Source organism: Castor canadensis, chromosome 18 (assembly GCF_047511655.1).
Source record: "Castor canadensis chromosome 18, mCasCan1.hap1v2, whole genome shotgun sequence".
Lineage (NCBI taxonomy): Eukaryota > Metazoa > Chordata > Mammalia > Rodentia > Castoridae > Castor > Castor canadensis.
This window is the reverse complement of record NC_133403.1, coordinates 2894169-2910184: the sequence shown is the minus strand read 5'-3', so window position 1 is coordinate 2910184 and position 16016 is coordinate 2894169. Positions and strand designations below refer to the sequence as shown.

At 37.8% G+C, this 16016-nt stretch overlaps 1 protein-coding gene and 1 non-coding gene across 2 annotated transcripts in view; one reads left to right on the top strand and one right to left on the bottom strand.

The window, feature by feature from the left end:
• Positions 1–16016, bottom strand: part of Hormad2 (HORMA domain containing 2) — a 69769-nt gene that overhangs the window by 53349 nt on the left and 404 nt on the right. The window contains exons 2-5 of the mRNA XM_074060855.1: positions 7150–7291; positions 5312–5375; positions 4229–4265; positions 533–553 (exon numbers count right to left, since the gene is read on the bottom strand). Of these exons, the coding sequence (XP_073916956.1) occupies positions 533–553; positions 4229–4265; positions 5312–5375; positions 7150–7291 (264 nt within the window). The remainder of the gene's footprint in view (positions 1–532; positions 554–4228; positions 4266–5311; positions 5376–7149; positions 7292–16016) is intronic.
• Positions 4735–4859, top strand: LOC141419128 (U6atac minor spliceosomal RNA). The gene has a single exon (XR_012443788.1). It is a non-coding gene; the product is annotated as a U6atac minor spliceosomal RNA (small nuclear RNA).

Here is a 16016-nt window from a genome sequence, read left to right as displayed (position 1 = left end):
TCTACTGAGTTCTCTAGCAATACACTGCAAGCTAGGGACAGGGGGCACTCTTTACTTTGTAAGAAATAAGAATGTTCTATGAACACTGAATAAAAGAAAATTCCTTGTAAGAAAGATAAGGTATTTTTACATGACCAACCTACAAATAAATTCTAAATAATTTGCTACAGTTTAAAATTTTTAAAAAATAAATCACAATCTAAGACTCTCAATGGTATCATCTCAATGTTCTTTCTAAACTACTTACATAATGTTATTATACTCAGGGGTATATAAAACTTCAAAAATAACACAAAATACTTGAAATCCTGAGCCAACAGATGGAGCACATGGTATATCCTACACATTTAACCATATATTATAATATACCAAGAAATAAGAGTTCATAATATTCTATTAAAGCTTCTGATAGATCCTATTTTTTAAATTCCAAAATGTCACATTAAAAAAAAAAAAAAAGGAGGGGAGGGTACTGTTTCACTTGCCAAAAGTCAAATCAAGCAGAGACAGAGGCTCTTAAGTGTGTACTTACTGTAAGTATTGCCATGTGTAGCTTTAAAAGAAAAGAAAACTATTGTTATTATATAGTTGAACCTGGATTATTGCTATGTTCAGTAGAGGTGAATTAAAATATTATTTCAGAGAGGAGGTTCCAAATATTTGGGTAGAAATAATATTCAGAAAGTCAGAAATACGGATACTAATTATTCATTCAAACAGTGTCGTTTGCATTCAGAGGCTCCGTTGGGCAAAAGAAAAATACAAAAAAAAAGAAGTCATTCTAATTTGGGAGGCAAAGATACACAAAACAGTCCACTATTGCTCAAAATTAAATGTATCACAATATCTCAAAAAAGTGTCCCATTTGAAACTAATCTACTAAAGTAAAAAATCTAAAAGTCTGATATGTTTTATAAAACTCTTGCTCTAGCAAAGGACTAAAACCTTAGTGACACCATGTGGCCATTTTAGTTACTGCAGGTAATTGATTTTATGATTACACAGTGAAACTTGTATTATTTAATTAAAAGTTCATTCTTACATGCAAAAAAAAATGACTCCTCATTCAGGAAACATGCAGACTAGCAGGGGAGATGAATATTAAACAACAACGAGCACAGATCGCTCCACCATTACAACTGTGTTGATGGCTGTGAAGAAGCAGCACGGTCTGGTATCATGGAGCACTGAATGGGGACTATCTAGGCTGGGGAAGGGAGGGTCAGGGGAATTAAATATTTAATATTTAATCTAAGACTGCAAGGATAATTGGAGTTAGGCAGGCAATGCGTATGGGGTCAGGGAGAGAATTCTCCAGGCAAAAGGAATGATATGTGCAGAGTTGGGCAGGTTCTGGAATTTTTATGAGGCTTGAACATGGGAGCAAAAGCCATGCCTTGGAAAGGCACATGGCAATAACATAGCCTTGTAGATCATGTGAAGTCTCTTCTCTTCTCCCCTTCTCTTCTCTTCTTTTCTTTCTCCCTCTCCCTCTCCCCTCTTCCTTTCTCTCTCTTCCTCTCTCTTTGGCAGTACTGGGGTTTGAACTCAGGACCTCACCTCCAGTCTTCTTTTTATAGTAAGTACCTTCAAATATATATATACGTGCTTAAGGTACAAAGAAAACTGCAGAAATCACCCAAAATTTCCTAACTAGAAATAATAATCTTCTTCAATATCACCTCTTCCAAGGTCTTGTGGGTACCCAAGCTTGGCTTTACCCAAGATCCTTCTTTCTCTCTTTCTCATTTTTTCTTTTTCTTTTTTTTTTTTTTTTGCAGGGGGTGGGTACTGGGGATTGAACTGAGAGCCTCTCACTTGCTAGGGTGCTCTACCACTTGAGCTGTACCCCAATCCTTTTGCTTTCAGTTAGCAGACTTTTTGTTGTTGTTTTTCAGATAAGGTCTCACACTTTTGCCCAGTAGGTTTTGCACCCTCCTCCCCTCACTTCCTGAGTAGCTGGGATTACAGGCACATTACCACCACACCTGGCCTACCTAACCTACTTTTAAACTATTATTTCATATTAGTGACCAGATTGTGTAAGAAATTAGCAACTAAAAAAACAAAGTAAACACTATTTAAGAGTCTAAGTGCTCTAAGGTTTTGCCTTTTGATCTTCCCAAAACAGTTAATTTGAGTCACTCAAACAGCCATTTAGCAAAATAAATTGATCAAACTGAAGATACTCTTGGTACATTACACTGTTATTCTAGTACTTGTACAACTGCCACAGATTGATTTTAAAAGTATCTCTATTAGACGGTGACCTCCCTGAGCAAGAATATCTCATGCAGTGCTGAGACACAAGGTGTGGCACGATCACGTAGCCACTGGATAAAGAACAGATGAACATAGTGCTTATTACATGTCAGGCATTGCTCTGAACATTTCAGATCAATAGTTGTAAAGTACGGCTCGAGATCACAGTCAGAAATTTCACCTGAATTTGTTGGAAATGCAAATTCTCGTATCAGAAATTCAGGGACGGGGTTTGACAATCTGTGCTCTGCCAAGTCCTCTGTGTGATTCAGATGCAACTGAAAATCTGAGAACCACTGTTTTCCATTAATGTTCTTACTTCTCAAACCTAAGAGATAGGCTCTATTTCCCCATTTTATATAGAGAGAAATGAAGATATTAAGAGGATGTTTATTTGGCCAAAGTGACAGCAGTAGTAAGTGACAGAATTGGGACTCAGTTCAGACTGGCTGGCTCCAAAACTCTAGCTTTTAACTCTATTGCACCACCCTCGATGGTGAACACGCTGGAAGTGTTGCTAAGTGAATGGATGAAGGAGAATGAGCGCTGTTTGGTATGCCAATGACAACCCTCTGCCGTCAGCCTGTCAAATACTCTGAGCCTTCAAAGCTCCAAAGTCATTCTCTCTTAGAAATTTCCAGTATGTCCCTCACTGGGCAGAGTCCCTCCTTTTCCATGCTTCCTATTGCAAGTGATGGCCAGTATCTTTCCTTTGGTGGACATCACTTTCTAATGAGTGTTTCAGTTATTTACACTTGTGACAGGGCTAATAGTCAAAATATCTCTGGTATTTTAGAAAAATATCAAACTGGTAAGAAAACAATCAATACTTAAAGTTCAACATGGCCTGGGTACTGACCAATCATAAAAGGAGCCAACTTAGCTCTCGAGGTGGGTTCTGAGAAGCAACCCTTGGACTAGGTGTTAACCTTTAGTTGTTGGGTTTTGGAGCAATCTATCAAGATCTCAAAAGAACCAATGGAGTCAGGGGAGGGGGGAGTGGTGGGCAGTCAACCGGGGCCTCAAAAAGCAGCTACCTATCATAAATATACAAGTACCACCATACTTTACCAATGGGGACTGCCAGGCCAGTCTGTAACCACCAATCACCAGTCCTGTATATGAATGGCACTTACCCTCTACCATGGTCTATAGGCTCTTTCTTTCCTTCATCTGTTTCATCTTAGTATCTTATCTAGTCCTCTGGGTCAGTGTTGAATAAACCATAAATAAGTGAAGAGAGGGAATTATGAATGCACTAAATAATCCAATGTAATTTCACCTCAAAATTTCTTAAAGAAATAGGAACTGAGGCGTGAAAAGAAGGTACAGACAGGGAAAAGGGGAAAAGCAGTGTTAGGAATTTCATTTCTATGCTCTTATCTCTTCAAGTAGGACTAGAGCCTCCATTTTTTATACTCTCCACCATTTATTTGGGGAAATATGAGATAATATGCATTTAAATTTTATGCTGTGCTTCTTAAAAAATAAAGGCACCATAGTAGGTATTTTGAGAGAACAGATTATATGCATGAACCAAACATAGTTACCAAAAAACCAAGATAGACTAAAACTTGATTATTCAAGTCTTTTTCCCTTTCATATCTGCAAATGGAATCACCATTACTTTGAACACGGTCAATGTGCTAAATGCCAGATTCTTGTCTCCTCTATCCCACATCCTGTGACTCTCTCCCAGTGACTTCAGAGGAAGTCACTTCAGAGGAAATTCTGCGGTCAAAAAGATATGAGTATGCAAAAGAAGAAAACAAGGGTTCCATTTCTAGTTGATGTAAAGGGAGACACCAGTGGAACATAAAAAAATAAATAAATAAAAGGAAACTGGTTTGTGGATGCAAATACAGGCACTGCTACACTATTAAACACGACAAAATAAAAATCTATATTTTTTAAGGGGTAAAAGATGAGTTTTTGATTCTAGTATAAAAGTTTAAAACATTCTTACGTATCTCTTTTCCAAAGCATCAAAACACCCTTGAATCCTGTCAAGAAATAAATGTTTGTTGTCAATGTGGGCCACATAGAAAGCCAAAAATATTTCAAGTACAGAGCTGGCTTACATCTTTTGTTGGGAGGTATACTGAGCTGGCGATTATCTTGCCTTTCCATTCAATTACTCTTTAAACTCCCAAAAACTTTTAATATATTCATAGAGCTTTATAAATGATAGTAAGTAATTTTGAGGTAAAGAACCAAATCTGAGGGCTTAGGGTATGGCTCAAGTGGTACAGCATCTGCCTAGAACATGGTACACATCTGCAAGCACAAGGCCCTGAGTTCAAATCCCAGTACTGCCCCAAAACAAAAACGAACAAACAAAAGAACCACATCTATTTTTTGTTTTTGGCTCCCATAATATTCAGTACACTGACAAACAGATGATGAATAATCAAATGAGGGTTTCTTTTCTTTTTTTATGAATCCATTTTTTTTTAATCAAAACCACATCAGGTGTTGTATGAAAGGAGAGAAGGTCAGCACTCCCCTTGACCAGGATGGAAGAGGCCTCAAGCCTGACAACACATACATGGTTAAGGCATTGCCACCTACTTTGTGACATCTAACCATCATTTTTTTGTCTTTTTTTTACAAAAATGGAGAACAGAAAGGCAAAACAGGTCCTGTCTGGAGGCTGGCACCAGTGGGAGCGGGGAGGATATAAGGAAAGGGTGAAAGAGGGAGAATATGGTGGAATACTATGCACTCACATATGAAAATGGAAACATGAGACCCCTTGAAATTATTTCAGGAATACAAGGAGGGGCATAAAGGAGAATAATGGAGGGGGTGAATTCAACTACAATATATTGTAAGAACTTTTTTTATAAATGTCACATTGTACCCCCAGTATGACAATAGTAAAAAAAAAAAAGATACTTTGATAAATGAAAACAAAAACTTTACCAATATCTTAGAAAGAAAAGAAAAATGATTTTAAGGAAATATCTTACAAAATAAAGTAAGTCTTATGGGTAATTTCAGCTATGATAAAAACATTGTTCAAAGTTGCGTAATTCAAATTACTTACCATTTGATAATATGCAGTGACCCAGGACATTTTTTGTCTTCTTGGAGAATTTTTAAGCTCAGGTCTATAAAAAATAGAAACAGTCTATTTTCATCTACTAAGTGACGGCTATGAAATGTCCATGCCAAATAGGGCATTCCCTTTAACTATCTTGTTTATATAACTTACTTAGTTTTATAGCTTACAGCACATTTTGAATCTCTATCTACTCTTAAAAAATTCTGTAGTGATAATTATCTCAGTACCAATTTTGATGACAGTTTCGCAGTCTTCCCCTTCAACAATATAGCACAACTGAGTTTGTTACGAAGTCAATTTCTGTTACTTTTTTACTTTCTTTCACTTCTAAGAGGTATTGAGACTATCTCCACTGACCCCTTTACAACATACACCTCAATCTCATTTCTCTGTTAATTTCTCTATCAATTAAAAAATGTGCATGGATAATTCTCAAATATCTATTTCCATCTGATATCCAATTACTTTTCTATGTTGAGGGAAGAAAAGGAAAATCATATTAAAAGAATCTGCTCCAAAACAATCACTGATTCACATTTGACTTTGTGTGAATCTCTCACCTTTTTCTTATCGTTTTCCTTGTCTAAAATTGATATCACCTGTTCCTCTATCAAGAGATAGACAAGTATTCCTTACTGGCATAACATTTAGAGATTATCAGAAAGAGTGATATAAGGAGTATTAAGCATCGTTACGTTGCATGTTGCTTTAAGTACAAACACTGAGAGGGAGACCTATAGCTTCCACTACAAGTGTCACAAAAAATAAAGTTATAAGGAGTGATTTTCTCCCCATGTCTAAGGTGTTGACTCACAATGTTTAATTTCCCAAAACATGTCTTCTACATTTCTATGTCCAAAAGAAGAATGCTACCTATTAACACATTCACAATTACAGATCCCTAGCCCACAGACCAAAAGAGGTTCTGATACAAATGAAGCTGCCTTGATCACAAGTACCGTGCTTATGCTTTCATGGCACATGTGCATTTTATTGCTGCTTATATAGAGAAGCAAATATTGCCTAAGAAAATTAAATTGGAATGAGGTCAAGATATATCATTAAACACAAATGTAAGAAATTTAAAATTAGATTTTGAAAAACAGCATCTTACAAGGAAAATTGTGGCTATCTACATTTGCTTTCCAAATGATAGTTCCTATTTTAGTGACAAATCAACAAGATTTACAATTCAGCTTTTAAAACAAATAGTAATATTTTGAAAAACTGAAGGAAAGGAGCCAGAAACAGCTTCCAATAAAAGGCAACAAGATGATACCTTTAAGGGCACCAGAAACAAAAAGAGTAAAAGTGGAAAATCTGGCAATTGAGAAAAGACAGAACTTATTAGGATAACAGCTGCTTAAATACCCATGCTCATCAAAATGGGTCTGGCTGCCTTCCATGCATATTATGTAAGTTAATAGGGAGAAGGAGTTTCTCACCTGGTTCCTTTCAATTTCCTCAATGTCAAAATATATTTCAAAGAACAAAGTCAACTGAGGTACAAAGCAGTGTCAATCTTCAGCATTTAAATAGGTTTGGTTCTGGCTATTGCTTTTACAAGGAGAGCTTAGAATTGCTAGGCTTGTCCCTACAGATTTCTGTTTTCATTTGGTATCCAGCCAGAAGCTAATGGTTCCTATAAGTAAAACCACTAAACAAAGCAAAATTAACATGGAAAACGGATTAGCAAATTAGTCTTTAAAAACAGGCCCATGACCTGGAATTAGCACTCTGTGAGAAGCAAAAAGTGTGCTCCTTCTGCTAAGTAGAGGAAAGGACTACCATGCTTGACGCAGCATTTAATTCCACCTTACCGTTCAAATGGCGTTCTCCATAAGAGCTCTCTGGAAACAGGCCCCTTAGATAGGTTATACATGAGATAGAAGTAGCAAAAAGTTTCTTCACCATTATCAATGACTCACTCTCATCAGTGATTTGGGACGGGAAAACTGTTTCCTGGTGGGGTGGGGGACAAAGATGAAAGATTAGCATTCAATATATTCAACCCAGGATGAAAAGATTTTTCAAGACTTCAAATGTGACACATTCATAGGCAATCAAAAGGAAACAGGCTTTGAATACTGCAGGCAAGGCAGAGCAGAAGGGACAATACCCAAGTAACTCAAACTTAAAAACAATTGATTTCACAGTGAGCCACAGATTTGAGGCAAAAATGTTTTGCTGGGATTGCATAATCTCCTTCCTCATGCAGTCCTCAGCCCTTACTGCAATCTTTATCCTCTCCGTTCTATACTAGTCTCTCCAAAGTCACCATGTGAGTCCGGTCTAGTTCCTCACTTATACATAACTTCCTCGCTACATCTGACACAGTTGCCCATAGAGCTCTTTTCTCTCCCTCAGGCTTGCCATACACTACTTTGTTCTGTAGTTGTTCTAGCAATCCTGCCTTGCGTGTTAGGCAAGTGCTCTACCACTGAGCTACACCCCCAGCCTGATAACACTATTTTGTTTTTGCCTATCCCTGCACACCTAGCTCTTATTTTTTTCGGTTGTCCTGCCCTTTAAGTGTTGGTTCTACCCCAGGATTCTGTCTTCAGCCTTTTTCTCTTTTCTTAGCTTTCTTCTTGGATAATCTCATCTATTCTCACAACATCAACTACAGCTTCTGCGAGGAGGGTTTCAAGTCCCTCTTTCTGTTCTGGGTCCTGCCTCTACGTTGCTAATTTCTGCACATCTGCTCCTAGATCACTGGCAGATCCCTCAGACTCAGTTCATATCTACCACACCTGCCTGAAACCTGATCCCAAGGTCCATTCTTAGATGAATGAATCAGCATGGATTCCTGCCATCCAGGCTAGACACATCTTCACTGTTGGCTTCTCATCTCTTTATACTCCATACTCAACCACTAAGGTCCCTCTGAAAGAGTTCTCAACCCAGTTTTCTCCTTTCCCTTCTCATCACCATGACCAAGGCTCAGGACACACTCACTTCTGCCCATTATGGCTGCAGTGGCCCCTGCTCTCCCTGGCAACAGTTCTTTTCATTCAGGGGGTCTTCCATACTGCCATCAGAATTAACTTTCACGAACAGGAATCATATGACACTCTCCACGTACATACAGGACAGAGTTCAAGTGCCCTTGCGTGGCTTTTGAGACCTGTCAAAATCTTGTCCTCATCTAGCTCTTCGCATCTCTCACTCCTGCATTCTCTCCCATACATCTACTCGCTAGCCAGATGGAACTGCTCTTCCTCTACTGCTCTACCACCGTCTATTTCCGTTTGCTTGTGCTTCTGAAGGCTGGAACTAAGATTCTGTTAAGCTGTCAGATGGGTTCTATAAAAAGTATCAGTGCTACCAACAGTTTCCTGCTAAAGTGTGTGTGTCCACACAGTTTGTTAAACCAATTTATACCACTGCTCTTAATTGACTGCATAGTCTGCTTAAGAAATGGTGTGCTATATGAAGACTGTCATTAGAGAACAGCAGATACATCCATTTGTGACTTCCTCAGTATATAAGGAGTGTCTCCAACAGTCATCTTGCTGTAGAATATTTGCTGGCACACAGTTTATGCGGGGCATCTTGAGTTACCATTTTTACATGTTTGTCACACTACTCAACATTTGGGTATATATTAACATAAAAATTAAACTTTTATCATTTTAGTCATAATCAATTCCTCAGAGACTGCTTTTTGCTGTCTTCTTTAAGCCAAAATCAGTCTCATGAACTCCAGCTGGTATTGCATCAATACCTTATAATTTTAGAGTATTTTCCAAACATTGATAAATTCAATTAAACTTAGGCAACTCAAGAGTGGGAGAAGAGACTCTCAATACATACTTCTAATAAAGGATTCATACCCAGAATATATAAGAACTGCTAAGTTTCATTAAAAGGTAGATAACTCAATAGGAAAATGGGCAAAAGGCTTAAACACTACACACACACACACACACACACACACACAGAGTGTATCCAACTGGCCAATAAACAAATGTGCAGGTGCAAGGTGCTTGAATTTCAGCAGGGAAATGCACATTAAATCACAATAAGAGAATACTACACACCAAAAAAATGGCTAAAAAATCAGAAATCACCAAACATTGACAAAGATGTAAAACAATAAAAACTATTAAATACTGGATATTACCACTTTGGAAAATCGCTTAGCAGTATTTTTTTTTCTGCAGTGCTGGGGATGGAATCATACCTGCATACTAGGCAGGTGCCCTACCACTTAACTACAAACACACAACCACGCATGGCAGCATTTTATAAAGCTAACTATTCACACATACAGGATATATCACATTCCAGTCATAAGTATACACCCCCTACATATGTTTACATATGTTCCCTAAGTGACATGCATTAAAATTTCATAACAGCATCATTTGTGATAGCTCCAAACTAGAAACTACCTGAATGCTTATCATATCAATAGAACAGATAAACCAATTGTGGTGTACTCCCCCTGTAGAATATTATGCAGCTATGAGAATGCATGATCTAGGATCACACTTCACAATACAATGACTCTCACATACAATGCTGAGTTAAAAAATATAGCTACAAATGGATACTATCTTATGATTTCATTTATATAAAACACAAAAACAGGTAAGCATGATCTATGCTGTTAGAAGTCAGGACGGTGGTTTTTCTTGGTGGGAAAAGGGAACAGTGACTAGCAGGGAACATGAGAGGAGCTGTTGGTATTGTCAATTTTCTTGATCTGCCTTCTAGTTTCAAAATTGTGTTCAGTTGGTAATAATTCATTTAGTTGTATACTTGTATTTTATAAACATATACATTCAGTTAAAAAATTTTTTTAAGTGTTTGCTGGTCAAATAAGTTTGGAAAATACTGCCTCAGGCAGTTCTTTGGGCCAGGAATGTTCTTTCCAGTCTCAAAATAAGGAAATGTTAATTAAATATTTATTTAATCTCATTGTATTCCAGGTCCTGTTTCCGGTTCTGAGCTAAGGTAGGAAGCCTAACAGACCACAATCCTTTCCCTCATGGAGTTTACATCCAAGAGTCACCTCTAACTCAATGCCTTCTGACCCTTTGAGACAGAGGTTATTACTCCCTCTCCTGGTCACTCTAAGCTCATACCACAAGGATGACACTAGCTACCACTGATGCAATGTCGGAGGGCAGAGTACCAGGTCTTATTTATTTTTGTGAACTCACTACTTAGCTCAGTGTTTGGCACACAAAAGTCAATCAGTAAGTGTTTGCAGAACAAACAACAAGCACCTATTGACTGCCAACATATGTGACATCTTGAGGATGAAAGTGATCGAAGATCAGCCACCTACGTTATGAATGCTGTTAACTTAAAAAACATGTGGTAGCATACATGAGCACACAAAGGAAGGGAAAAAAGAGGCTTATTATCTACAAAGTTTGGTATATTTGATTTTTTCTTTTTATATGTTTTTATTTTAACTAATGCATGATAATTGAATATATTTATGGGTGCAGTGTGACATTTCAGTATGTAAGGATATGGTATGTGAAGATCAGATCAGAGTAAGTGGCATATCCATCCCTTCAAAAATATATCATATTGTGTTGGGGGCATTCAAATTCCTCTCTTCTGGCTATTCTGAAGTAATCAACCATTGATTGCAAGCTATGGCTATTCTGTGTAATAGAACATCAAAGTTCTTCCCCTTAGTCAGGCATGGTGGCACACTCCTAAAATCCTAGCAGTCAGGAGGCAGAGGCAAGAGGATTCAGAGGTCTAGGCCAGCTTGGGCTACATAACAAGTTCAAGGCCAATATGAACTACCTAGTGAAACCTTGTCTCAAAAACAAAAACAAACAAACAAACAAACAAAACCCAGCCAGGTGCCAGTGGCTCAGACCTATAATTCTAGTTACTTGAGAGGCTTAGATCAGAAGGATACCAGTTCAAGGCCAGCCTGGGCAAATAGTTCGCAAGACCCCATCTCCAAAATAACCAGAGCAAAATGGACTGAAGGTGTGGTTCAAGTGGTAGAGTACAAAGCCCGAGTTTAAACACAAGTCCCACCAAACAAACAAACAAGAAGTTATTCTTCCAATATAATTGTACCTGCATCTGTTAACCTTGTTTTTTACATTTTTGTGTTCTCTTTGGTGATTTTTCTATTTAAAAAGTCCTAAAACATAGTGCTGAAGTGCCAGTTTGTGTTCATAAATTCAAGAAGGCTGTGATACACCTTAGAGAGAAGAAAGATGATGCTGATAGTGGGCAGATAGATATAGACAGACAGACAGACATGATGTAGATATATTGGATAACTTTAATTTAGGCCTAATTTACCTGAGTTTAATGTTAACGAATCAACAGTATGTATTAAGTGTATTTAAACAGAAACAGAACACGAATTATATGGTGATGCATTAACAAAAATGTGTTTTGATATCTTTGCTTGGGGTTTTTTGGAGGTACTGGTGTGAACTCAGGTCCTTGTACTTGCTAGACAGGATCTCTGCCACTTGAGCCACGCCCCCAGCCCTAGTCAAAAATGTTTTGACTCGAGGCTCATGGGAACTACCCCTGTATTTCTCCTAAGAGTAGCAGTTAAGTGTTCACTAATCCAGTGCTTACAGAAACTTTACAAAGCATGGCTACTATGGATAACTAGAATGAACTCTGGATATGTATTGATGGATAGATTGAGACAGACGGCCAAGAATGTTTGTAAGAGCAAGGGGAAAAAAGGGTCTGGAAAGAAGCATTCGAAGTTCTTAAGATTAGTCACCTCAGAGGGTGGGCTGGAGGGGCTGAGGGAGGCAGTGTGGTGAAGCAGTTAAAGCATAAACTTTTCTGCTACTAATAAGCTGTATGATGTTGAGAATGGTAACAACCTTTTCCAGTTGAGATCCTGATAGTAAACACTGTAGGCTTTGCAGTTCTGCCATAGTAGCATGAAAGAAGCTACAGACAATGAAACTGAGTGGATGCAGCTATGTTACAATAGAGCTTTACTTACAATAAACAGAGGCAGGCACCTGATTTTACGTAAGTTACTTAAATTCTCTGTACCTCAATTATTTCAGGCAGGCACCTGATTTTACATGTTACTTAACCTCTCTGTACCTCAATTATTTCATTGCAAAATAGGGTAATAGTGATACCTACTTTTATTGAGTTGTTGTGAGGATGAAATGAATTAATGTCTATAAAATTCTTAGAATAGTGCCTGGTTCAACAGCTCATTATTTTTCATGTACAGCTTCACTTGTTACAACACACATGGATTACTTTGGCAATTTATAAAACTTCAAAGAAAATCTAAAGTGAAATGAAGACAACACCTAAACTCTTATGGAATTTACAATCCAGCTGGAGAGAAAGAACTGGGACATAAAAGAGGAATAAACACATAGACAGAAGAGATAAGTACCAAATAAGTGGAGAGACCCTGGAGGCTATGGACAGTGTTGTCCCCCTGAGTAGGAAGGCTTTGTAAGGAAAGTGAGACTTAGCTGGGCACTGAAGAGCAGGAAGAATTCAGATGATGTAATTAGTATGGGCAAGAGGGCAAGAATTCTGGGGCACAAGAATCAGGCCAGAATAGCTGAGGCTGAGAGTTCAATCAGGGTAGAGTGGGAGAGAAGATAAGGAGAAGTAGACAGAAGTCAAGATGTAGCAAATCTAGAATGCCACACTAAAGAAACTGCATTTAATTCTTATAGTAACAGAAAACCTCTGCCACTTGGATAATGAAAATTTTCTTCTATAATTAAATTCTTGAGTTAAGGAAGAATTAACTTCCGTAGGACTATCAGAAGTATTTTACATGCACAGCAAAGTACTAGTTCTCAAAAGCTGATGAAGTTCTTTTTAAGACCAAATCATATTTACAACCTTCTATAACCAGTAGGCTTCCAAATGATAAAGTGTATTTGGGTAAGTTCTAGGATTCTAGAACTTAGTGACAAAATAAGCTTTAGCCACTTTAGTTGTAGTGAGACTACACTAATCTAGATGGAATTCTGTTACTATCCATAGTTGGGGCCTTAATAATAAATAAACAGAAGAATTTCTCTTCATCAGATTAAATTTGAGACAATTACCTAGGTGAATCAAATATAAATTCCTTGTGTAGACCAAGGTACACAGTACCATATGTGGAAATGTCACAACGAAACCCCCCGTACAACTAAGACATGCTAATGCAAAAATGTTTACTAAATACATAAATTCCTTGTTTAGGCATTATACAGCCTTGTTTAGGCTTTTTATAATTTTTAAATTGAAATGACCCCAGGACGAATCTAACACAATGCGTTCACATCACAGATGCAAAGACAAACCTAGACAGGTTAAGCAGTTCGCCAGATCACAGAGCTCATAAGTGACAGTCCTTTCACTATACTACACAGTCCAACTGCTGAAGCTTTTCCAATTCTGTTACTTAGAGGCAGGTATGATTCACAAATACATCTTTAGAGGGAGGACATCTAAAAGATGTCTTCTGGATATTCTAGGCATGATTTTGCTCTTTAATAACACTTCCTCTTTAGTATACTATGTAGTGGAAATGAATTATCACCTCATCCTTTTTTTTTGCTAAATCATATCATTATTTAAAAGGCATATAACAACATGATTACTCATCTATGTAGATTTTGAGGGGTGAATTTTTTTAATTTTGGGGAGAGAGAGGCCAGGTAAGGTGTTATGTGCCCATAATCACATCACTCAGGAAGCAGAGGCAGGGGGATTGTGAGTTTGAGGCTAACCTGGACTAAACAGTGAGTTCCAGGTCAGCCTGGACTACACAGCAAGACCCTGTCTCAAAAAAATATAGCTTTTTGTACCTATATCTTTTGGTAATTGGGAAATGGCTGGTATGGCATGTACACTGTAACTTACTGAAAACGTCACAAAGCATAGACAATACTTGAACAACTGATTTGTAAAACTAAATAGCTCAAAAGTATACTAATGGCATTTACTTTAAATATAAAATTGAAAAGGCCATGTGTAGTAATGAAGATAAATAGTTGGAAAAGGCCTCCTACAGTTTTGTTACTTCAGGGATTTTGTTTTTCTTAGCTCAGCTGGTCTAATACTTTAAGGGTTATTATCAAAGTTTTAAGAAATGTTTAATACATGAAAACAGCTTGAAAATAGAAAACACTATTATAAGCTTATTTTAATAAAACAGCATGCTGGTGCCACAGTAATACTGACATGTTAGCTGTCAAGTTATATGACCTTGAGCAAGCTATCTTACTTCTCCAGGCTTTTGTTTCTTCCTTATTGAGAGGTTTGATTGAAATAATAAATAAAACCCCTGGCACAGTGCCTGGCGCATAGTTAAGTGCTGAGTAAATGCTGGCTTCTATAATTATTAGTGTTGTTGTTTTTAGTATTGACTAACAAAATTGCACTGTCACTTAAGTTTTGCTGGGAGAAGTAGCTCATGCAGCCCAAACAACAAAGATCTGATTGTATTAAAAGGTCAGTTTGTTCATTTACAGTGAGAAAAATAACTGCCAAGCTGATTGCAATTCATATACCCAGCTCAGCATTTTCCCTGAGGAAGGAAGCACACTTAGGAAACCAAATGAGCTCAGGAGTCTGCTTGGTGATTTTCCTGAAACCAAGCCAGAAAGATGACTTCTTTCTATCTGCCCTATTTCTCCTTCAGCTTCAATCTTTTCTATCTCTGCTGTAATTTAATATTCTCAAAACAATTATTTTATTCACTCTTCTGATCAAACCACCTGCCTTTTCCATTAATCACAAAACAAAGCGTATATTCTTTAGCTTGGTTTTAATTTGTCCTTGTACCCAACATGCTGATCTGTCCAGCCCAGTGAGGATGGCTTCTTTGTTATTTGCTCAAAGATGCCATGCTTCTTCCTTATTCTGAAGCATGGGCTGGGTTTTCCTCATGAAATTCCATCTGGAGCCTTTTCATCATTCAAGATCCAGCTTAAGTCTCGCCTCCTTCGTGAGGTGTATACAAAGCATTCTGCCATATACTAAATCCCTAAATTCCTAGTATTTGAATTGACTTACTCTTTTTTCATATGTATAAATGTAGGCAAGTTGACCTAACTATCTTAAATCTTATTTCGCTAACCAAATTATAAACTTCTGTAAGATAAGGATCATTTTTGTATTTTCTCATAAACTAACACAGTATTACATGTATTATGTAATACTGAATATTAATGAATAAATCAATGATGCATTAACGAATGTCCTAGGACATGCTAAACTGCCCTGGCCCAGTCCAGCAGGGTTGCCTGGCCCTCACATGCTCCCTGTTATGTTTGGATCTTTTTTTTTTTTTTCTCTCTTTTCTTTTTGGTGCTGGGGATGGAACCCAGGGCCTCAGAGCTCTATCACTGAGTTATATCCCAGCCCTTTTTGGAGCTTAAATGTCCTCCACAGTCGAAGAGTAGCCTACTGTGTTACTGGGAGGTGGCAGACCCTTCAGAAGAGCCTAACGGAAGGAACTCAGGTCAGTGGGGTGGCCGTTGATGGGGATATTGGGACCCTGCCGCCTCCTCTCTCTTTGCCTTTGTTTCTCAGCCTCCATGAAGTGGGCAGTTTTGCTCCACCATGAGCTCTTGCCATGGTGTTCTGCCTCAGCGCAAGGTCCCAAACAATGGAATCAACCAACCATACACTGAAATCTGAGACAAGCCTCCTTTCCAGTTGGTTGTCTCAGGTATTTTGTCACAGCAATAGA